This window comes from Erythrolamprus reginae, chromosome 11 (genome assembly GCF_031021105.1).
Source record: "Erythrolamprus reginae isolate rEryReg1 chromosome 11, rEryReg1.hap1, whole genome shotgun sequence".
Classification (NCBI taxonomy): domain Eukaryota; kingdom Metazoa; phylum Chordata; class Lepidosauria; order Squamata; family Dipsadidae; genus Erythrolamprus; species Erythrolamprus reginae.
The window spans coordinates 1,001,306-1,025,000 of record NC_091960.1 but is presented as its reverse complement, the minus strand read 5'-3'; the positions used below and the strand labels follow the sequence as shown (position 1 = coordinate 1,025,000).

At 45.4% G+C, this 23,695-nt stretch overlaps 1 protein-coding gene and 1 long non-coding RNA gene across 2 annotated transcripts; one reads left to right on the top strand and one right to left on the bottom strand.

Annotated features, from left to right (window-relative positions):
- Positions 1 to 5,722: 5,722 nt before the first annotated feature.
- On the bottom strand, positions 5,723 to 21,882 carry LOC139173967 (neuroglobin-like). Its single transcript, XM_070763941.1, has 6 exons — positions 21,775 to 21,882; positions 18,605 to 18,851; positions 11,159 to 11,266; positions 9,565 to 9,685; positions 7,986 to 8,066; positions 5,723 to 7,673 (listed from the first exon to the last, which is right to left on the bottom strand). The coding sequence occupies exons 2-6, from the start codon at positions 18,826 to 18,828 to the stop codon at positions 7,548 to 7,550; spliced, it is 660 nt and encodes a 219-aa protein (XP_070620042.1). The 5' UTR covers positions 18,829 to 18,851; positions 21,775 to 21,882; the 3' UTR covers positions 5,723 to 7,547.
- Positions 10,535 to 13,504, top strand: LOC139173968 (uncharacterized). Its single transcript, XR_011560277.1, has 3 exons — positions 10,535 to 10,642; positions 11,080 to 11,250; positions 11,856 to 13,504. It is a non-coding gene; the product is annotated as an uncharacterized lncRNA (long non-coding RNA).
- Positions 21,883 to 23,695: the final 1,813 nt, after the last annotated feature.

Below are 23,695 nucleotides of genomic sequence, written 5' to 3'. Positions count from 1 at the left end.
ATTGACAATCTCCAGAGACACAAGCTGCCCAGAGTGAGTGGGTGGCCATATAAATCTTCTAAAGAAAGAAAGAAATATCACATTTCCCTTCATTTTCAGATCTCCCTGACTAATACCCTGTTTCTCCAGTGAATTGCTTCTGGTGTCTGCTGAAGTTCCATCCACAAAACTCCAGCTCTGTTTTTACACTGGATGACAGGGGATTGACCGGCAGTGCGCCGAGGGCACCCTGGACTGGGAAAACAATGTGTGTTTTACAACAGCTGCCACCATCTTTCCCCATTTCAACTTTTTCTCCCCTTGACCCATTGAGACAGTTGCAATAAATTTGCATTCTTCCTCTCCCTCTGCACGTTTTTCTTCCTTTCTTTCAAAAATGCTTTTTCCTTCCTTGCAAAACTTTAGATGGAAGAAGCAGGTGTGTGTGTGTGTGAGAGAGAGTCGGAGCTTTCTAAAGGAAGCATTTCCGGCAATAACGACCCCAAGTCCTCCCTCCATACATCCCTCCACCCAAAGGGGCCATCTGGACACCCAGGACCCAGGGTCCGTCCCGTCTTCATTTTTCCTTGCCTCCCCCCCAAAAAACGTCCACCCACCTTCCAGAAAAGTTCTTCTGAGAATCTTTGGAGCAGCCAAGTTGGGGCACTTGCAGAATCCTTCTAGGGAGAGCTCCCAGGATCTTTGAGACCCACTCCCAAATTTTCCAGCTGACCGACACGATTGAGAAGGAGTGGCATCAGTTGTCCCACCTTCCCAAGCCTGAAACTGCAGCCTTTTCCTGCAAAAAAAATAGAATAAAAATTGGTTTGAATCCCTTCGGGCTGGCCTCTTTCTTTCTCAGGCCAATTCATTGAATTGCCAAGAGGTCAGGAATCTCTCAAGATTGATTACTTGCCAGCAGGCCCATGTGATGACCGCAAGACTTATTAAGGAACCACCACATACTGGTGCGCTTGGCTGGTCTTCCTGTCCACAGATTCTTCTTCAGCAAAGGGCAAGGGAAGTGGACAGGCTTAGATCATGTAGAAGACACGTGGACTTCATCTTCCAGGATTCCTATCTAAGGGGTGACCAGATCAACCCACATTATAAAGTGGGAGGGTCTCCAAACGATACTAGTGGAAGACGTGTGGACTTGAACTCCCAGCCAGCAAAGCCGTAAGATTGAATGGACTTCAGCTGGGAGTAGACCCACACTTTATAATGTAGTTTCATCTGGTGACCCTTTATGCAATTCACTTTCCTATGAAAAACAATCCCCTCCTGAACCTTATTTAACCCTTTTGGATATTGAAATGCTTCTATCGTGTGTCCCCTTTTCCCCTCCATCCTCCAGACTAGACAGATGGAGTTCATGAAGTCTTTCCTGATCAGTTTGATGCTTAGGACTTTCCACCATTTTTTGTTGCCCGTCTTTGGACCTATTCAATTTTATCAATATCTTTTTGTAGGTGAGGTCTCCAGAACTGGACACAGTATTCCAAATGGGGTCTCACCAGCGCTCTATACAGCGGGATCAAAATCTCCCTCTTCCTGCTTGTTATACCTCTAGCTATACAGCCAAGCATCCTACTCGCTTTCCCTACTGCCTGACTGCACTGTTCACCCATTTTGAGACTGTCAGAAATCACTACCCCTAAATCCTTCTCTTCTGAAGTATTTGCTAACACAGAACTACCAATACAAGACTCAGATTGAGGATTCCTTTTCCCCAAGTGCCTTATTTTACATTTGGAAACATTAAACTGCAGTTTCCGTTGCTTTGACCCCTTATCTAGTAAAGCTAGATTTCAAACAGATGGCTGTCCAGTCTCTTCTTAAAGATCTCCAGAGATGGAGCACCCACATCTTCTGGTGGCAGGCAGTTCTCCTGGTTCATTGACCCAGCACCTCTTTCCAAGCCCAGCCCAAAGTACCTCTGTTCCGAAGGCTCTGGTCTTTGTGAGGACAACAGGGATCCTGCGAGGAAATCACACTTTTTGGTGCTGATGGATGGATTTTAGGGACCACCGGAAGCAAGGGTCCCAGGCATTGTATAATCCCCAAAGTTGCTGACCTTCTCTCTTTCCCTGGCTGGCCAAGACCTCCAGACCTCCTCCGAGGTTCCTTCGACCTCTGTGCAGTTGTGCCTCAGCGTTGTCAGAATTGTGACCAACCTTAAAACACACTAACCATGTTCTACACCCAGGATGAGGCAGGCTTTCATCCCCCCCCCCCTCTGTCTCTGTGATGTGCAGAATTAAAACCAGAGGACATTTCCAAATATTTGCTGGCTGTCCCAAGAAAGGGTTGACAGCTGCCAACGCAGCCGGTATAATACACTCATATCTCTTCCTGCCAATGGGTTTGTCGGACAACATTTCAAGTCAGCAAAAGTCATTTTCAAGTCAGCAGAGTCAGGGTTCCAGGAATCACCCCCCAATGAAATAAAACCCTGAGGATCTGAAACCTCAAAGTTCCAATTTACTAGAGATGTCACGTCATGCGGGCACATCTGGGGAGACCTGAGTCTGAAAGCTTCCAGGGTTTCCCCATCCAGTTGAAAGCTCACAACCCTGCCCCACACCCAAAAGCTCATCCCAATTTTCTAGCTGGTTCTCAGTCCATTGGAAAGAGTGCAAAGAATAAATATATATATTTAGATATAAATCTTGGAGGTGCCTCCACCTGGCCTCAGAAAATAACAAAGCAAAGGGTCAGCAGATTGTAGGGCCCAGTGATCTTGAACTTTCTTGGGGACCTCACTGGCCCTTCAGCCCCCAGGGAGCCCCTCCCAGCTTGGTTGGATTTGCGCTGCGGTTGAACACGTGGTTTTCAGATGGCTTTTCCAGATGGTGTTGGCATGACTTTTGTTTGAAGAGAGTTTAAACATCCTGGGATCATTATGTCAAAGGCCAGGGTAAGACCAGCCTTCTCCTTTGATATGTGGATTAATTCTGAATAACCTATTTTGTGATGCAAGCGACTTTGAGTAAAAGATGTCCACCCCACCCCCATTTGCTATTTTGATTTGATTAATCTAGCGCAGTGTTTCCCAATCTTGGCAACTTGAAGATATTTGGACTTCAACTCCCAGAATTCCGCAGCCAGCGAATGCTGGGTGGGGAATTCTGGGAGTTGAAGTCCAGATATCTTCAAGTTGCCAAGGTTGGGAAACACTGAGCTAGCTGATTCTCAATCCATTGCAGATTATGCTAATGTTTAAGGGAAGATGGAAACAGTGCAAAGAATAAATATATACAGTGGTGCCTCTACTTAAGAATTTAATTCGTTCCGTGACCAGGTTCTTAAGTAGAAAAGTTTGTAAGCAGAAGCATTTTTTCTCATAGGGATCAATGTAAAAGCAAATAATGCGTGCAAACCCATTAGGAAAGAAATAAAAGCTCGGAATTTGGGTGGGAGGAGGAAGAGGAGGAAGAGGAGGAGGACAGTTGCTGCCCAGGGAGCATTTATTTTCTCTGGGCGCTGGCAGAGGTTTATTCCCTCTCCAAGCGCCAAGAGAAAGGAAAATGCTTCGTTCGCTCTGGGCTGCCAAAGCCTCCTTAAGCGCCACCGAAAGGCTCCTCTGGCAGCCCAGAAAAGCCCGAGATGGCCGGGATTAAAGGGGGAAGGGCAGGAAACTGGCTGGGCCTTCGTGCCGCTCTCAAATTTCCTGGGAAATTTTTCTGGGCTCGGGTTCTTAAGTAGAAAATAGTTCTTAAGAAGAGGCAAAAAAATCTTGAACACCCAGTTCTTATCTAGAAAGGTTCTTAAGTCGAGGTACCACTGTATTTGGACATAAAACTTCCCACACCAGGTTTGGCATCTGATGTCTCCAGATTATTGAATGAACCACGTGGGCTACGTTTCCACAAACAGAAAGGCAAAGCCAGATAATTTAAAACTGGGTTTCTTGGCCATTCGAACAGGTATGTGGTGCTTAAGGATTCCCCAGGCATCAATTCATCAGGCATGCTGGCAAAGGCAATGCTCGGAGTCCAGACCTCTTAAGATGGCCAAGATTGGGAAAATGATTTATAGATTGTTCACGAGTAAACTGGACATCCTTTGTATGTGCCAGGTTAGGATAGACCAAGATTCCAGCTATAAATGCAGGGAACTCTTTCAGGATATTAGGGCAGGGGTGTGGGGTTGGTTGTTTCCAAGGAAAAAGGCCACCGACTTGATAAACAGATCCAGAAGTGGAATGCACCATTCTCTCGGCCCCAACGGGCTAATTCTGAACCAGAACTATTTTAATTAGCTGCCTCTCCTTTTTTTGTTCTTCCGTTCTTTTTCCTATCTCAAATATAAGATTATGAAACAAAAGGAAAAACAGAGCTATGTGTTGCAATAGGGTTTTTTATTTAGGTCAGTGTTTCTCAATCTTGGCAGCTTGAAGTTGTGTGGATTTCAACTCCCACAATTCCCCAGCTGCCTAGGGAATTCTGGGAGTCGAAGTTCACACAGAATAGAATAGAATAAGAATAGAGAATAGAATAAAATAGAATAGAGAATAGAATAGAATAGGAATAGAATAAGAATAGAATAGAATAGAAACATAGAAGCATAGAAGATTGATGGCAGAAAAAGACCCCATCTCGTCTGCCCTTATACTATTTCCTGCGTTTTATCTTAGGATGGATTTATGTTTCTCCCAGGCAAGTTTCAATTCAGTGACTGTGGATTGACCAACCACGTCTGCTGGGAGTTTGTTTCCAAGCATCTACTACTCTTTCAGTAAAATAATATTTTCTCTTGTTGCTTCTGATCTTTCCCCCAACTGACCTCAGATTGTGCCCCCTTGTTCTTGTGTTCACTTTCCTATTAAAAACACTTCCCTCCTGGACCTTATTTAACCCTTTAAATGTTTCTATCATGTCCCCCCTTTCCCTTCTGTCCTCCAGACTAGACAGACGGAGTTCGTGAAGTCTTTCCTGATAGGTTTTGTGCTTAAGACCTTCCACCATTTTTGTTTTATTTTATTTATTAATTATTATTATTATTATTTTTATTATTATTTGGATTTGTATGCCGCCCCTCTCCAAAGACTCGGGGCGGCTCACAACAAGTGAAAAACAATCCAATACATAATCCAATTAATTAAAATATTTAAAAATTTAGAAAAACCCATATACTAACATACACACACACAAGCATGCCATGTATAAATTCAACGTGCCCAGGGGGAGATGTTTAGTTTCCCCATGCCTGACGGCAATAGAATGGAATAGAATTTTTTTATGCCTAAGTGTGACTGGACACACAAGGAATTTGTCTTGCTGCCTATGCTCTCAGTGAACATAAAGAAAAATAAAATACATTAATCAAGAATCATAAGATAAAACGCTCAGTGATAGTCAGTGGATAGTCATAGCTTGAACATCTTCAAGCTGCCAAGGTTGAGAAACACTGTTTTGGATATTCATTTATAACTGAAACAAATGACAACCAAGAAAAGAATCACAGCCAAAAAATACATTTGTAGACCCGATAAAGTCAAAGAAAAGTATGAATAAAACAATTCCCTATTGGAAAGCTGCTCGGGGAGAGCCAAAACAGCCGAGGTTGTGTTTGTCTAAGAAGCGTGGAGTTGTGCTCGAAGGACATACGGTGGAATCTGTGTTGGTCACTAGCTGAATTGTGATAAGGAACAAGGATTGGGGCCCTTCCGTACACCAGAGCTTCCGTTACACCAAATTTCACAACGTGGGAAGCAGCAAGATTTGGGAGCGAATAGTTATGGGGTCGAAGATGCCACATAGGCTACATTTTAATTTTGGCTGCCTATTTTTAGATTGCCACTCGATTAAAGAGCAAGCACCTACATAGATTTTTTTTACCCAAGGCATAGGAGTATACAACAGACAAATGTTTACAAATATTTTGTGTTCTTAGATATAGATCATCCTTGAGTTACAACCATAATTGAGCCCAACATTTCTGTGGCTGAGTTTCGCTTCATTATTTTGACCTTTCTGGCCACAGTTGTTTTTAGTGAATCACAGTCTCAAGAACCACAGTTGTCAAGCTAGTAACACGGTCATTAAGTGGAATCTCTCTTCCCCCATTGACTTTGCTCATAAGAAGGTCACAAAAGTGGATCACCATCACAAATAGGAATCCATTGCCAAGCGTTTGTGGGCGTGAAAAAGGGGCAATAAATCACTTTTTTTCAGTGCTGTTGTTATCTTTGAATGGCCAGTAAGTGAACTGTTGTATGTCGAGGACTACCTGTAATGTGTTTTGGGGTTGCAGTAAGAGAGAGAGGCTCCCCAGTCGTTCTGAAGGCAAGAGAGGATGAAAGAATTGACAGCCAACCCTTAATCTGACCACGTCAATGTGGCTGCTTTGCAGAGAACATCAAAGCGGAGTTCTGAAAGGAAGCAGGATCAGAGGCGGCGCTGAGAACAAATCACACCGGAGGAAACACAGTGGCCTTCAAAGGCAAAACTAATTATTGGCCTCACAGGATAAAAAAGTGCTCTGCGTGTGTGAGTGACAGCCAGGTAATAAAAGGTACAAAGAAGAGAAGAGAATCAAAGAGCGGTTATCAGCTCCCGAGAACCAGGCAGAGGCTGCGTGAGAAAGGAAGGAAAGAAAGAAAGAAAGAAAGAAAGAAAGAAAGAAAGAAACGGTGGAAAGAATAACAGAGCTGGAAGGGACCCTGGAGGTCTTCTAGTCCAACCCCTCGCTCGGGCTGGAGGTCCTCTACCCTTCCACACACACGGCTGTCCCAAGCTTCTTCTTCTTCAAAACTTCCAGTGTTGGAGCATTCACAACTTCTGGTGGCAAGCTGTTCCACGGATTCAATTGTTCTCACTGTTGGGAAATTCCTCCTCAGTCCCAGATTGCTTCTCTCCTTGATGTGTTTCCATCCCTTGTTTCTTGACCTTTGGAGAACAGGTAGGACCCCACCCCACCCCCGCCTCTTCCCTGTGGAAGCCCCTTAAGATAGTGGAAGGATGCTACCAAGTCACCCCTGGTCCTTCTTCTTCTTAAACTAATTCCTGCAACCCTTCTTCGTATGTTTTAGCCTCCATGCTCCTAATCCTCTTGGTTGCTTTTTCTAGGGCAGTGATGGTGAACCTATGGCGTGGGTGTCACAGGTGGCATGAGGAGCCATATCTGCTGGCACACGAGCTATTGCCATAGTTCAGCTCCAACGTGCATATATGTGCCAGCCAGCGGATTTTTGGCTTTGCGTGCCACCTGTGGACATCACTGGTATATGTGAAAGATAGCAAGGGGGGGCAAGAACAAGGCAAATTCTACGGAGACCCAGAGATGTTTTAGTGGGACACAAGGTGGCTTCGGTCCAAAACCTCCCCAAGGTCTACACAACATCACGCTTGGTCTTCTTGTGTTGGGGGACACGCTCGGGGCTTCAGGTGTGGGGCTGAGGGATTGAACCCCCAGACGGGTGGAACAGGGGCTCTGCAAGGACCACAAAGCGGAAATGAAAACTCGTCACAAAAGGACACTTCCTCGGCCGTCGTCAGGGTCTCCTAGCAGGAAGTCCGAGGAGGTCCTTCAACGTCGAGCTGCTTCCAGGAGTGACACCTCCTTCAGAGTTGGTCTGGAGCGGACTCCACGTCAGCTGTCTGGGGGGGAAGCAGGGGGCCGGCCCCCAGCCTCTTCCCTTCCTTGTGGAACCCCCTGCGCATCACAGCTGCCAGGTATCTGAAGAGACCCTTGGGGACAGGGGGGAGGTCAAAGAGAAGGCAATTTTTTTTATAACTCTCAGAGTAATTCAGGCAGCCCTGGACTGATGACCATAATTAATTCTTGGTGTTCTCTGAACTTAGTTGCTTCTAGTTAGGCTTTAAGATGCTTTAAAGTCATCAGTGAATGTGTGTGTGTGTGTGTGGTTGTGTCCTGTTTATATACAGTCACTGGCTCTGCCAGTTTTGAGGGAAGACGTTTTTCTCCTTGGTATTTCGGATACTTTCTGCTTGAGGGTTTGTCTGGTCTTAGTCCCTGCTTCCCTTCCAAAGTCTCCTTACCTCCCAGGCCGTCTCCACTTCCAGAGTCCAATCTTCTTTGAGAATTGGCTGAACTGCCTGCATGAACTGAATTCCAATGTACTGAGGAAGAGAAAATAGAGATATATATACATATATATACATAAAGCTAAAGAAACAACGGTAATTTTGGGAAAGGAAGACAGCGAAGTGAATAACCTGCTGTGAATTACTAGCAACTTTTATTGCTTTGAAATATATGTGTTGCAGGCCCCAGACATTTTACGAGACACAGACGTGGTTCTACGCTGAGAAAAAAAGATCACATTTTATGGTGCAATTCCCTCGCCTCACGCCATGAATTTTACAAGGGTTTAGGCTTGGCCGTGTTTCATTTTCCCAGGGTTTTGTGCTGCAATTCTTTCTTTCTTTCTTAGCAAGACCAATCAGGCAAAAGAAAATAAAAATGTAAAGAAACCAAAAAGCAACACATGGGCATGTTTCAACGGAGACACCCCACCTGCATTATTGGAACCAGGCGATGTTGGCAGGAGACCAACCAAGCATTGAGAAAAGCAACAACACTAATCACAAGGGGATATTGCTGCCCTTCCTTATGTGGGACAAGGAGAGGAAGAACCTGGCGATGGAGTTAAAAGAGGAATCGGTCTAGAATCCCTACAGAGCCACAAGTGAACTAAGCCCAACTTCCCTTGAATTCAGAGAACTTAGAAACATAGAAGTCTGACGGCAGAAAAAGACCTCATGGTCCATCTCATCTGCCCTTATACTATTTCCTGTATTTTATCTTAGGATGGATCTGTGTTTATCCCAGGCATGTTTAAATTCAGTGACTGTGGATTTATCTACCACATCTGCTGGGAGTTTGCTCCAAGGATCTACTACTCTTTCAGTGAAATAATATTTTCTCATGTTGCTTTTGATCTTTCCCCCAACTAACTTCAGATTGTGTCTCCTTTTTCTTGTGTTCACTTTCCTATTAAAAACACTTCCCTCCTGGACCTTATTTAACCCTTTAACATATTTAAATGTTTCGATCATGTCCCCCCTTTTCCTTCTGTCCTCCAGACTCTACAGGTTGAGTTCATTAAGTCTTTCCGATAGGTTTTATGCTTAAGACCTTCCACCATTCTTGTAGCCCGTCTTTGGACCCCTTCAAAATTAGACTTGCATCTAATTCCTAGCTGGTGCTAACCCTTAGTTGAGAAGATTCCTACTCATTGGCTTTTCGGTAAATAGAACTGTGAACTTTGGTTAGAAAGTTGGGAAAAATAGAAAACAAAATAAAGACAACCCTTTCAATAGCCAACTAACTTAAATAACAGGGGGGGGGGAGAGAAGAGGATTGGTTGAATATAGGAATAAAAGAGATACCGATGTAAGACCTATATTTAAAAAATGTACATAGTATTAGAAATATTAAATGATGGTAATATAGAAATATCATTATACGAAACAGGACTGCCACCCCTCATCCAATGTGTTTATAATATTTTGTTTATGTTTGTTTTTGTCAGTATATAATAAAAGTTTTTGTGTATATATAAAAATAGAACTGTTCAATTTCCTGCCGAGAGTTGGCTGAGCAAGTGGGTCTCACCTCGTAGTAGTTGGGGGGAGCTTTATAATGGAAGTGGTTCTTTCCCAGCTCAAAGGCCAGACCCTCCAACTTGTCTTCTTGATCCAATCGGGCCACGCTCTTCTCAATGAAGGACATCACTCTAGAGAGAAGAGAGGAGACCTCTGTTAGACCTGGAAGCCACCGGGGGCCTTGGATCTTCAAACCTGCCACATTGAGGGCTTGGGGAAACTAGGAAGGGGAGTTTGTATGGAACTGAGAGATATGTAGTTGAAATAACATTCAACTATCTGGACAGGGAGTTACTTCTCACGGTCACTTACGCCCTTACCGCCTCGAGGTTCGATTACTGCAATGGTCTCTACGTGGGGCTGCCTCTGAAGAGTGTTCGGAGACTCCAAATTGTGCAAAATACAGCTATTGTGAGGCTCCCAAGATCTGCCCACATTTCAACAACACTCCATGAGCTGCACTGGTTGCCCATTCAAAGTGCTGGTTATGACCTACAAAGCCCTGCTACCTTGCTCCAAATGTTTCTTTCCAGGTGCTAATGATGTTCTCAACTCTTACCAGCTTGCAAGCTCTTTCATTGTTACTCTTTCCAAATAAAGTTTTTTTAAAGCCCTTAATCAGGGGATAAAATAATGTGCTGAAGCTGACCAGACAAAGGACGCTAGCCAGACAAATACCCGGTAAGCAGATTCTTTTCCCTATTTTCTGCCCAAAAAACTAAGGTGCGTCTTATACACCGAAAAATACAGTAAATTAGATAAATAAATAAGTAAATAATAAACTCAGAGGAACGGTGTGCCTCTTTTGGTGGAGGCCCCCACTTCTTGGAGATCTATCAGTGATTCATAGCAGAGTTCTGGGCAGGGCGGAAATTCGAATCCAGGCTTTCGCAAGAAGGAAGATGACGCGATTCTCCAAATTCTGGGGAAGGTCTAGGAAAGAAAAGGGAAGCAGCTCTCTCTTCCCACCCAGGGCTCCCTAGAGAGTCAGTGGGGTGGGAATGGCTGGAGGAGGGGGACCTGGAGCCCCCCAAAGCAGTGAGGTCATCCTGTCTGCGCTTGGACCGGTCTTGGCAGCTTGAAGAGGGGTGAGTTCTTCAAAAAGGTTTTCTTATAAGGAAAAATCATTATAGAAAATAAGAAACAGGACTGCCACACACCGTCCAAGGTTTTTACAATGTTTTGTGTATGGATGTTTATAAATAAAATAAATTTTTTTTTGTAAATAAATAATAAAAAAAGAGGGATGGACTTCAACTCCCAGAGTCCACCCCTCTTCAAGCTGCCAATTTTGAGACACACGGGTCTAGATAGGCTCGAAGGATTATTTATGGGTGTGTTTTTTCTCTTTTTGTGTATTTTGTTTTGTTCTGCTACACATATTTAGTGTTATGTTTGTTTTTTGTTAGTTGTTGTTTGCACTTCTGATAAAGACTTTTTAAAAAAAAGGAAAATTCTCCTTATTCCTTTGTTGTGTTGCCCACAACGAAGGATCCAAGCATTGCACTGAAAATCTTTTCTAAAGGGGACGATGGACTCTCCGTCCAGGTGGCCCTGCTGTTTGGATGGAGGAGACCCAGAAACCTGGCCCAAAGAAGACCCACCTGAGGCCGTGCGCTTGCAGTTCCTTGCTCATCTTCAGCTGCTGCAGATCGTCCACATCGCGGAAGAGGAAGAAGACGTCTTTGCATTCCGGGTGGGTTTCAAAGAGCCTGGGGGGGAGACAGGAGACAGTCCTTGGGGGGGGGGTCTTTGGGGAAGTGGTGTGTGTGTGTGTGTGCTTCTTCCTCCACCCTGTAATGGACTGCGAGGTCCCCGAAAGACCGGAGGAAGAAGAGAAGGAGCTGCAGTCCAGGCGGTGGTCAGATAAGAGACCCCTCAGCCCCCAGAAGGAGAAGGGGCCTGGCAAACATCTGGCAAGGGACCCTCCCCAGTTTCTAGGGTTGTAAAGGTGAAGTGGGCAGGGAAAAGATTTATTTCTTGCATTTATATGCTGCTCACTCCAAACGAGCTCTGGGCGGCTATCAACAGGTATAAATACAATATACGTAAAAAGCCAATTCAAAAATATCACTAAAACCACATGTATTATAAAACCATACTTGCAACAATCAGTCTTAGATCTACAGGAAATCCTCGACTTAGCATCACAATTGAACCCAAAATCTCAGTCGCTAAACGAGACAGTTGTTGAGTATGTTTTGCCCCCATTTTGTAACCTTTCCTGTCACGTTAAGTGGATCCCTGCAGTGGTTCAGTTAGTCACGTGGCCGTTAAGTGAATCTTGACTTTTCTTGTCAGGAGTTGGAAAAAGAGGAATTGCGTCGTCGTCCCGGGTTACGGTCATAAATATGAATCAGCAGCCAAACATCTGAATTTCGATTACGTGGCCACGGGGAGGCTGCAAAGGTCAGAACTGTGAAAAATGGCCATCAGCCACTAGCATTTATATACTGTAAATAATAATAATAATAATAATAATAATAATAATAATAATAATAATAATAATTCAAATTAATAAATGAAATAAGTAAAATAAATGGCTTGTTCTGCAGCTCTTCTTCCTCCTCTCTCTTTTCTCCCAGATCAGATAAGCCCTCCCCCCCTTTTGAACCCCTTTTCTCCCCCCCTCTTATCTTTGATGAGGCTCTGTCACCTCCCCCACCCCCACCTCGTCCCCCCACTGGTTTTACGGCATCTCCTTTGGCCTTGATGGATTTGAATTCCTGAAGGAAGGAATGTTTATGCTGGCCTTTGTCATCCTGATCGCAGGATGTTTAAAATCTCTCTTCAAACAAAAGCCATGCCAACACAATCAAGCCATCTGACGAGCACATGCTCCACAGCAGCCCTAGCTGGACAGGGCTCCCTGGGGGGTCCCCTCCGTGGGTCACTGCGAAGGGTCTTGCGTGGCCCAAGGAAGCTCTGAGCTATGCCAGTCATGGCGAACCTTTTATTTTTATTTATTTTTATTGATTGATTTATTTGTTTTATCCAATACACAATAATACACAATTAAGGTTATAGAGGACATATATGAGTGGAATGTATCAAGGAGAGTATAGGAGAGAAAATATAGGAGTAAAATATAACTAGAGAGAATAGCAGAAAAGATATAAAGGATAGAAAAGATAGAAGAGATAGAAGAGAAGATATAGGAGCTATAGGAGAGACTATAGGACAGGGGACGGTAGGCACTCTGGTGCACTTATGCACGCCCCTTATTGACCTCTTAGGAACCTGGTGAGGTCAACCGTAGATAGTCTAAGGGTAAAGGTAAGGTGACCTTTTTTTTTCTGGGGTGCCGAAAGAGCGTGAGCGCACACTATTGTGTGTGCATGAGTGCCCACACCCATAATTGAATGCCTGGGGAGGGCAAAAACAGCTTCCCCCACCCCAACCTCTGGTGGACCGGAGGAAGCTGGGCTATGCCCTGATATCTGTATCTTCATTTTATACTGCAATTCTTGCCAGGATTATGCTCTTTTTGATATATGACCTTTGTCCTACATATATCTGCTATAAACATGACATTTTCGAAGTGCCGACAATCGGGCAAAGTTTCTGCTTTCACGCTTGTGCTTCCTCTGTGCCCAGTTGAGGTGCAGCTGTAGCGCTAAAAGCGTAACCACGAAATGTACTCAGGAAAGGGAACAAAGCTTTGATGGTGCAGAAATAGACCTGACACCTGCTCTCAAGAAACATAGCTTCATGCAGGAACCCACATATGCACCGCAAGTTCCTTCTTGTTGCACATTCTGCACCTACTACATGGTATAACCCTTTCTTTACTTTCTGTATAAGGAAACGTTGGCAACTAGTATCTGATTGGCTGATATTGTGTGTTTTTTGTACTTCTTTGGAAATGTATAAAGAGCCCTGAAAAACAATCCACGTTGTTCAGACATTGCCTTCATATCCTCTGAACCTGATGCATGCACCAAATAAACCTGGGAACCTCAATCTTCTCGTGGTCTCTGCTCCCTTATTGGCAACAAGTCCTTCTTCTTCTGCTACAGACCCAGTAGGCTTGTGTTTCACCCTCCCCAGGCTCCAAAAACTTCCATGGAGCCAGGAGTAAAAACACCCTCCCTCATCCCCCCCCCGGAGGCTTTTGGGAAGCCAAAAATGCCCTCTGTGTAAGCCAAAAATCAGCTGGCCGGCACACAAATGCACGTTGGAGCTGAGCTAGGGCAACAGCTCGTGTGCCAGTAGATATAGCTCCACGTGCCACCTGTGGTACCTGTGTCATAGGTTCGCCATCACTGGGCTACGCCGTGCAGGGCCACCCAAGATGAAAGGTCATAACAGGGGGCTCTGATAAAATGTGATCCACTGGAGAAAGAAATGGCAACCCACTCCAGTACCTTTGCCATGAAGACCCCACGGACAGTACCCAAAGGCAAAAAGATATGACACTGGAAGATGAGCCCCTCCGGTCAGAAGCTGTCCAGTATATGTTACTGGGGAAGAGCAGACAGCTAGTAGGGTCAGTCCTAGAGGAGGTCAACCCCAACTGCTCTTTAGAAGGCCAGATGCAACTCAAATACTTTGGCCACTGTAGATGTATAAGCAGGGTCATCCTTGTTTACCAAGGTTGTGCACAGACAGAAATGTTTAGATTGAGATTAGTTGTGATTAACTACTCAGCCACACACAGATATTCTAACTTGAATTAAAGTTTACTTTGAGAAATAATGTATTCAGATAAACAGTCTAAAGTTATGCACATAATAAGTCAGAATAACCATCCAAATATTATCAAGGTCTTTGTCATAATCAGTAAACAAAGATATCCAACTTAAACACAGTTTAGCTGTAGTACATGACTACAATACAGAGTGGGCAGAGAATTGCAGAGCAAACCTAACAGCCAAAGAGAAACAGAGAGGGGGACTCAGAGAAATAAGCTATAAACTCTAGCTCCCTCTTGTGACAGCCTGCAACACCTGCAGCCAATATATTGCCAACTTCAGTCACCTAATGAGAAGGAAGGACTCAAGGGCTCCTTGGGGGCTGAAGTGCCCGTGAGGTCCCCAAGAAAGGAGTTTGCAAAAGGCAAGGAGGGTGGGGGCAATCCTAATCTTTGGGGGGAGCTGGTTCCAGAGGGTCGGAGCCACCACAGAGAAGGCTCTTCCCCTGGGTCCCGCCAAATGACATTGTTAACATATTTAAATGTTTCGATCATGTCCCCTCTTTCCCTTTGTCCTCTAGACTAGACAGATGGAGTTCATGAAGTCTTTCCTGATAGGTTTTATGCTTAAGACCTTCTACTATTTTTGTATCCCGTCTTTGGACCCGTTCAATTTTAGAACAGTATCGGCAGCACTTTGGCCCAGCTGAGCTTTCTGAGTTGACATGGGAAGAACATTATTTGCTGTGCTCTTTTTTGATGGTGGGCCTTTTAATATAATTCATGTGCAAAAGGTTAAATGGGAATTTTTTTCTGCAGAAATGCAATGGCTCTGGAGCAACTCGTCTCTGTTGTTCCTACTCCGTCGAAAACAAACAAAGGCAACTCAGCAGCCATGTGTCAGGAGTTGAAAAGGATGCGCTGAAGTGCTGCCTGTTCCTTAGCTTTCTGTCTGCAACCACTTGGCCTTGACGAAATAACAAACAGTCCTTGCGATCAAATTCTCCCAATGTTGTGGTTTCATTAAAAGAGGCTTAAGATGAACCCGGCTGCCCCTGTCTGCTCCAGCGTGGGAGATGCGATCAGCCTTGGGATGGAGTGGAAGTGGGCACTTTAAAAGACGCAATTAATTTTGGAGGGCCACCATTCCGTGGATTTGTGGCTCTCTTCGTGGGAGGAAGCTGCACTGAAGATGCATAAGGGAGAGAGACAGGGACTGAAAGAAGACGGGAGTTGTCATTGCTGGAAAAGTTAGAGCTGCTGGCAGTTGGTTAGCGGCACATTAAAGGGATCAATTGCTCTTATGACTATGCAGGCTGGAATCCGAAGGGGCCATGGCTGAAAGAGCCATGACGAAGTGAGAGTTAAAATGAGGCATTGCACTGTATGAGTCTTCGGAGAGGGGCGGCATACAAATCTAAGTAATAAATAATAAATAAATAAATGTGGAAGTTCTCGCTTTATGACGCAGCCCTCTGTCTCGGTGGCACTGAATGAAGAATCCGTGGGCAACGTTGAAGACCCTCCAAGGCCAATTTGGAGGCAACAGCTGGATCCATAGTTTAATGTTATTTTTGCTTCTTTCTTCTTCTTTTTTTTTCCTTTTAAAGTTCGTATTTCAATTTTGGAAAGAATAAAATGAAAAAATAAAAAATAAAAGAGACAGCCAGCAAAAGGGAGGGGGGCTGTAGAAGGGGGGGTGTCATCAGATTCCTCCCTTTCCTTCGTTCTCTCTCTCGCAATGGCAGCCTTTGCCCTTGGCAAACAGGGGTTCCCTTTCCAACAGATTGCAGAGCCGCGCAACATCTGGAAATGGGCCGCTGCAGAGTCTCACCCGGGGTTGATCCACGCTGACCCGCCAACAGCTTTGCAAAGACTCTTCCCTCCTTCGCCAGTCAGCATGGATCAATCCCGCTGGGAGACTCGGCCAAGGCCCCAATTCCAGATGTGAAACTGTTTCCTGGGGCACAAAATGCTTTTCGGCTTGGTGTGAGCCTGATAATGATACAACAGTGATTGGCCTCTTTCCAGATAACGATGAATCCGCATACAGGCAGGAGGTTGAACATCCAGCCTCGTGGGGCGACCAAAACAATCTGGAACTGAACACACTCAAAACTGTAGAAATGGTGGTAGACTTTAGGAGAAACCTTTCCACCCTTCCACCTCTCACAATACTCGACAACACAGTATCAACAGTAGAGACCTTCCAATTTCTAGGTTCTATCATATCTCAAGACCTAAAATGGTCACCTAACATCAAAAACATCATCAAAAAAGCACAACAAAGAATGTTCTTTCTGCGCCAGCTCAGGAAGCTCAAACTGCCCAAGGAGCTGCTGATCCAGTTCTACAGAGGAATCATTGAGTCTATCATCTGCACCTCCATCACTGTCTGGTTTGGTGCTGCAACCCAACAGGACCGACACAGAGTTTGGAGGAGAATCAGAACTGCAGAAAAAACATTTGCTGCCAACCTGCCTTCCATTGAGGACCTGTAGACTGCACGGGTCAAAAAGAGGGTGGGTAAAATATTTACTGACCCCTCGCATCCTGGACACAAACTGTTTCAACTCCCACCTTCAAAACGAGCACTACACAGCAAGACAACTAGACACAAGAATAGTTTTTTCCCCCGAACGCCATCACTCTGCTAAACAAATAATTCCCTTACCACTGTCAAATGGGTATTAAAAATTCTATTCTATTCCTATTCTACTTGTATTGTATTGTATATTGCAGTGTTTCCTAACCTTTTGCTGGCTGGGGAATCCTGGGAGTTGAAGTCCAGATCTCTTCAAGTTGCCAAGGTTGGGAAACACTGGTATATTGTATAATCACGAGTGGAATTTATGGCCATTGAATTACTTGCATGTAATATATCTGAATGTAAAACTTCTCACAAGAGAGAACCCAGATGGAGGTCTCGGCGTCAAAGGGAGGGAGGGGCATCTGGTTGACCTGGAGGGCCTCCCTGCAATGGGGCCCAGGGGCTAGTCCTCAGTTTCCCCTGGCGTGTTGAATGTCCTTGTTTGGGAAGCCTGCGGAGTGTGGGAGCAGCCTGCAGATCCCCAGAGATGCAACTTTGGGATGAATCATCTTGCAAAGTGGACACACACACACACACAGTGTTTTATTTCATTAAATTAGATTTAGAGATTTCCTCCCTGGACTGCCGACCTCCGTGGGTGGCTTAGAGTTTAGCAAGGAAGAGAGACAGGAGGGTGGAGCAGAATGAATCCCACACATGAAGAGGGGAGGGAGGGAAGGAGGGATGGTAAAAATGATAAGGGGACTATGAACCAAGACGTACGAAGGGAGGTTGCAGGAACTTGGCATGGAAAGCCTAGACTAGAGAAAAGAAGGGCGGGGTTTCCTGCTTGAGCAGGGGGTTGGACTAGATGACCTGCAAGGTCCCCTTCAACTCCAATAAATAAGATGATAGATAGATAGATAGATAGATAGATAGATAGATAGATAGATAGATAGATAGATAGATAGATAGATAAATTAGATACACACAGACAGACAGACAGACAGATAACAAATAGATGGATGGATTGATTGCTAGATAGATTAGATAAGATAAGATAAATAAATACTGTATAGATAGATAGATGATAGATAGATAGATAGATAGATAGATAGATAGATAGATAGATAGATAGATAGATAACAAATAGATGGATGGATTGATTGGTAGATAGATTAGATAAGATAAATAAAGATAGATAGATAGATAGATAGATAGATAGATAAAGATAGATAAGATAGATAGATAGATAGATTAGATAGATAGATAGATAGATAGATAGATAGATTAGATAGATAGATTAGATAGATAGATAAGATAGATAAGATAGATAGATAGATTAGATAGATAGATAGATAGATAAAGATAGATAAGATAGATAGATAGATAGATAGATAGATAGATTAGATAGATAGATAGATAGATTAGATAGATAGATTAGATAGATAGATAGATTAGATAGATAGATTAGATAGATAGATAGATAGATAGAGAGATGATAGATAGATAGATAGATAGATAAGATAGATAGATAGATAGATAGATAGATAGATAGATAGATAGATAGATAGATAGATAGATAGATAGATCTTTCCGTCCATCTTCGGTGTTTCTATGTTTCTAAGCTTCTTGGGTGAGAAGTGAAACGTCCTTTTTGAAAAAGTGCTGTGATGGGTCACTCATTTCCTGCGCACATAGTTATGGGCTCTGAGGATGCAGAGATGGTGGGGGAGTGGGGCAGACACCCTGTATTCCTGGCACCTGAGAGTGACAGTGAAAGTGTCGAGGGGTCTTCTTCCTGCTTGTGATACCTCTAGCTATGTAGCCAAGCATTCTACTCACTTTCCCTACCGCCTGACCGCACGCTTCACCCATAAAACTTACCCAATAAAGACGATGATGCCCACTCTGGCGATGTTCTTGTGGAGAATGTTCCAGGACTCCCGAATCCACTCTTTCTGGACCTCAGACAGTGGAAGTGCTTCCTCCTCCTCTTCTTCCTCCTGCTGGCTGCCATTGGTCCCTTCCTCCTCCAGCGCTGACCCCCTCCTGTCTTCAGAGGGGGACGGATCCACAGGGTCCCCCGTGCTGGATAAGGTGCATCCCATCTGCAGCACAGGATCCGCCCGCCCTTGAAGGACAAAGACAGACAGGGAGCAGTCCAGAGGTGGAATAAACCAGCATCGGGCAAGCCGTGCTTCTGATCTTGGCTTGGGGGGGGGGAGATACATTGACCATTTGACTGCATGCAATTGGTCAACCTTCATCACTGTAAAGCAGCTGTCCCCAAACTACGGCCCGTGGGCCGCATGTGGCCCTCTGAGGCCATTTATCCGGCCCGCGGGTGAGTGACAGGAGCACAGGTACATACTTTTCTTTTAATTAAATTCTCTCCTTAATGTTCCTTCAAAAAGTACAACACCAATTATATTTCTAACTTATTAACCATTATGCCAAAGTGCTTCCTTCTTTCTTTATACATTTTTCTATAAACCAAGAAAACCTTGTATAGCCAATCAGATTTTAACAAAAGAAAATTAAAAACAAAACATAAACATATATGAATTTCAGATTTCTTCCCCCCCCCCAATAGTATGTTCCCATTTTGTTTTTTACTTTAAAACAAGGTATGTGCAGGGTGCATAGGGATTTGTTCATAGGTTTTTTTAATAGTCCGGTCCGGCCCTACAACAGTTCGAGGGACAATGAACTGGCCCCCTGTGTAAAAAGTTTGAGGACCCCTGCTGTAAAGTGTGTGGACTTCAATTCCCAGACTCCCCCAGCCAGCTCTTAGGAATTCTGGGAGGCTTAGACTGAGATACATCGACATGGAGTGACTCACTTCAACATTTCATTTCATTTCATTTATTTGACCTACAGTAAATGCTGCCCAATCGCCTGGGACTCGGGGCAGCTTACAACAATAAATAATGCAAACCAATGTTACAATAAAAGTCAAATATTAAATAGTAAAAATAATAAAAATCCCATTAAACTACGATAAACCCCCCGAAAACTACCAAAAAAAATGTGAATTTAACCACCGTACGTGTCACTAAATTAACCCTTTCCCAAAAGATGGAAAATGCTGAGGTCAACCTGTCCCAGGGAAACTGGCCTGCATTCCGCCCCCCTCCCCCCCTTGTTCAATCTCAGTAGCATCTTGTTTCTCCTTCCCATGTTTGTTTATTGTGGGTCTGGTTTATTTCAATCAGGTTGGGAGGATGGTGACACCCGGCTGGAAACTCCGGCTGAAGGCAGCCCAGACGGTGAAGGTCAGAAGCCGGCAAAGCATCTACAAAACCACCTTGGTGGTGCACTGGTCAAAGTGCAGGAGTGCCAGCTACGTCTGCTGACCCCTGACTGCCAGCAGTTTGGCAGATCAAACCTCACCAGGCTCAAAGATTGACTCAGCCTTCCGTCCTTCCGAGGGGGGTCAAGTGAGGACCCAGATTGTTGGGAGCAAGAGGCTGACTCTGTAAACCGCTTAGAGAAGGCTGTGAGAGCATCATGAAGCGGTATATAAGTTTAAATGCTATTGCCCTTCCTCCCTCCCTCCCTTCCTTCTTTCCTCTCCCTCTGTCTGACTCCTTCCTTCCTTCCTTCGTTCTTTCCTCTTCCTCTGTCTGACTCCTTCCTTACTTCCTTCCTTCTTTCCTTTCCTTTCCTTCCTTTCCTTCCCTTCATCCATCCATCCTTCCAAGATTCATAAAATAAGGACCCAAATTATTAGGGGCAAGAGGCTGACACTGCAAACCGCTTAGAGAAAGCTGAAAAAGCACTGTGAAGTGGTATATAATTCTAAATGCTATTGACCTTCCTTCCTTCCTTCCTTCCTTCCTTCCTTCCTTCCTTCCTTCCATCCTTCCATCCTTCCAAGATTCGTAAAATAAGGACTCGGACTGTTGGGGGCAATATGCTGATTCTGTAAACCACTTCGAGAGGGCTGGAAAGTACTGGGAAGCAGTGTATACGTCTACATTCCATAACGTGGCAGATAGCAAGGATCGGGGTGTGTGTGTCACAGATGGACTATGGGTTCCTTGGTACCCTCTGAAATAAGTTGTTTCTTGCAGATGTTTCATTACCCAAGTAGGTAACATCATCAATGCTGGAAGGGAATGGGAGAGGAGGAGGAGGAGGAGGAGGAGGAAGACCGTGAGCATGGTGGTTTTCTTGAAGATATTTCTTAACCCAACTAGGTAACACTATCAGTGCTACAAGGGGGTGCAATTTGCCCTCTGTTTATATACAGTCTCCTTTAGCATGGCTGATGTTACCTAGTTTGGATAATTTTTGCATTTATCTCTGTTGGGAGCCACCCTGAGTCTGCAGAGATAGAAATCTAATCAATCAATCAATCAATCAATCAATCATGACACACCTGCAAGAAAAGAACCAAGCCTAGTAAACATGCTGACCAGGGAGGACGGCCAGGAGACCCTCGCATTGCAATGTCCCCTTTAACATCTCCAGGCAAGGCTGGGTGGAGTTTTATTGGGCAAACTCTTTGCGGTGAGTAAGGCAGAGGGTGAACGGCTGAGGGATGATTGACATCGCATCGTCCAGTATCTGAGGGGCTGCCCCAAAGAAGAGGAAGGGGTCAAGCTATTCTCCAAAGCAGGACAAAAAAAGGAGAGAAGCCACCTGGAATTAAGGAGAAACCTCCTGGCAGTGAGAACAATTCACCTGTGGAACGGCTTGCCACCAGAAGTTGGGGAGGGCTCTCTCCCTGGAGCCTTTCAAGAGACTGGGAAGCCACTTTAATTCAATTTAATTGATTTTTAAGCCGCCCAACTCCCTCTGGACTCTGGAATGGTGTGGAGTTTAAGAATATCTAGTCTTGGCAGCAATTCCAGGAGTTGAAGTCCCCAAGTCTTCAAAGTTCCAGGGCTGGAACCCGCCCCCACTAGCATAGGTCTCCTGCTGCTTGAGCAGACCAGAAGACCCCCAGTCTGTCTCCTCCCCCTCCCTCTCTTTGCAAGGGCTCCCGAAAGAGGCTTGTGGAAGCCCCTCTGCCTGCAAGAAGGAAGAGTGGACAAGCACCTACTCACCAATGGAAGAGGGGTCCTGAGGGGGTCCGGGCAGGAGAGAAAAGAGAGCACAGCTTGCCTTGTGCGAGTCCTCCGCCCCTTTCACACATCTGGGCTCTTCTGCAATGGTCAGCCAGGTGCGCCCAGTCAGGCTGGAGGGCAGGCAGGCAGGCAGGCATCCTCAGGATCCTAAAGTCTGCCCTGTTTCGGTCTCTCTCCCCCCCTCCCAACAACTCGGATCTGGGGCATTTCTGAGCTCAGGGGGGTCAGTGGGCAAAAGAGGCCTGCTGGCCCCTAAGGGCTGGAGGGATGGGGAGGGGCAGCGGGAGGGGGCAGAAGTCAGCAGAAGTTGCACCTGGAGAAGTTGCACCTGGAGGGCCCCTCGGACAGGCAGAAAATGGGGCAGCTGGGGGTCCTGGCCTTGAGTTCCTTGGGGGGCCCCCAAGACATGAAAACGTCATCAGCATTGGGGTCACTGAGACGTTGCTGGGGTTGGAGGGCAGGGCTGGCCTGCTCTGCGCCCCCAGAAATCTCGGGGTGCAGCCTGGGCTCTGAAGGCCGACTGCCCTCCTCCATATACGTCTCGCGGGAAAGAAAGAAAGAGAGGAAGCAAGAGAGGAAGCAAGGAAGAAAGGAAGGAACGAAAGAAAAAAAAAGAGAGAGAAAGAGCTTCACCCTTGTCTCTAATGGCTCTAATCTAATCCACCCTCATGCTGTCTAGTGTCTTGAGGCACGTAGCCTCCTTCGCACCCAGTTCCAAGGCTTCCAGACACCCCCAAGCTTGGCGTTCCCAGGCCACTTGTTGGCTGCCCCTGGCCTCCTGCTCTTCGGCCTCTGGGGAAGAAGCCACCGGATGGGGAGAGTGCCATGAATCAGGCTGCACTGCCTGGGAAGGAAAGATTGGGTGGGGGTGAGTGGTCAGGTTTCTCACTCGTGACCCATTGTCACAAGAAGACAACTCAGCACGAAAAGCAGAACCGGTGGAGCCTATTGCAGCAGAGCTCGTTTCTTCGGGAGCTGGGGGGGGGGGTGAGGGTCAAAGGGGAGCCAGGCAGTTTGACCCCCCCACTTCATCTCCCCCCCTCTGCAGAATTATAGGAGTTGAAGTCAATAACCTTGGCTAGGGAATTCTGGGAGTCGAAGTCCACCAACTCTGATTAGAGAATTATGGGAGTTGAAGTCCACAAACACTGAGGAGAGAATTCAAAGTCCACGAACTCTGATTGGGGAATTATGGATACTGAAGTCAATGAACCTTGGCTAGGGAATTCTGGGAGTTAAAACGGCCAAAGTTGAGAATCCCTATTGCTCTACAGACCAATACCGTTTTCCGCAGATAAATAAGATTATATCTTTCCCCAAAAAACCATCCCTTCCCTGTGGGAGCTGCCTAATACTTCTGAGGGGATTCCCACGGGTGCCTGTCTGCAGATCACACCCACCACCAGCCTCTTGCTATTCGACTCTACTCCTTCTTTCCCAGGAAGGAAAATTCTGACGACCGTTACCATGACTAAAACCCTGGACTCTCTCGGCCCAAGGAGTCACTTTCCACGCATTCTTCTACGTTCTGTTTCCTTTGAGAAAACTTAAGCTGAGGCTTCCATGTATCTGGTGAAGACAAGGAACCCCATTTTCCTGTATTTTTGCACAGCTGTTAACCCTCCTTTTGGGGCTCCAAAGAGGCCTTGCAGAGAGAAAGAACCCACGAGCACCCAGAGAAAATTACCTTGGTATGGAATTTTATTTTTCATGCTCCCATAATAGCCCTTTTATTCCTAGTTGGGGGGGGGGGCTTCAGATTTTGGAATCTGAAAAACTCTGGCATCACCCTGATATAAATCACGCTGGGGTGGGGCTGGAGAATAATATCTGTAGCTCAGGGCAGAAATTAAGGGTCCTGGATGTTCCCGTTTTATTGCAGATGTTTCATGACCCAACT

Coding starts and splice junctions, on each gene's coding strand:
- LOC139173967 (XM_070763941.1), bottom strand. CDS start 18,828: ATGGGATGCACCTTATCCAGCACGGGGGACCCTGTGGATCCGTCCCCC. Junction 8,067..9,564: donor CTCCCCCCAACTACTACGAG/GTGAGACCCACT, acceptor TCTCTTCCTCAG/TACATTGGAATTCAGTTCAT. Junction 7,674..7,985: donor AAGTGGAGACGGCCTGGGAG/GTAAGGAGACTT, acceptor CCTGTCCCCAAG/GGTCTCTTCAGATACCTGGC.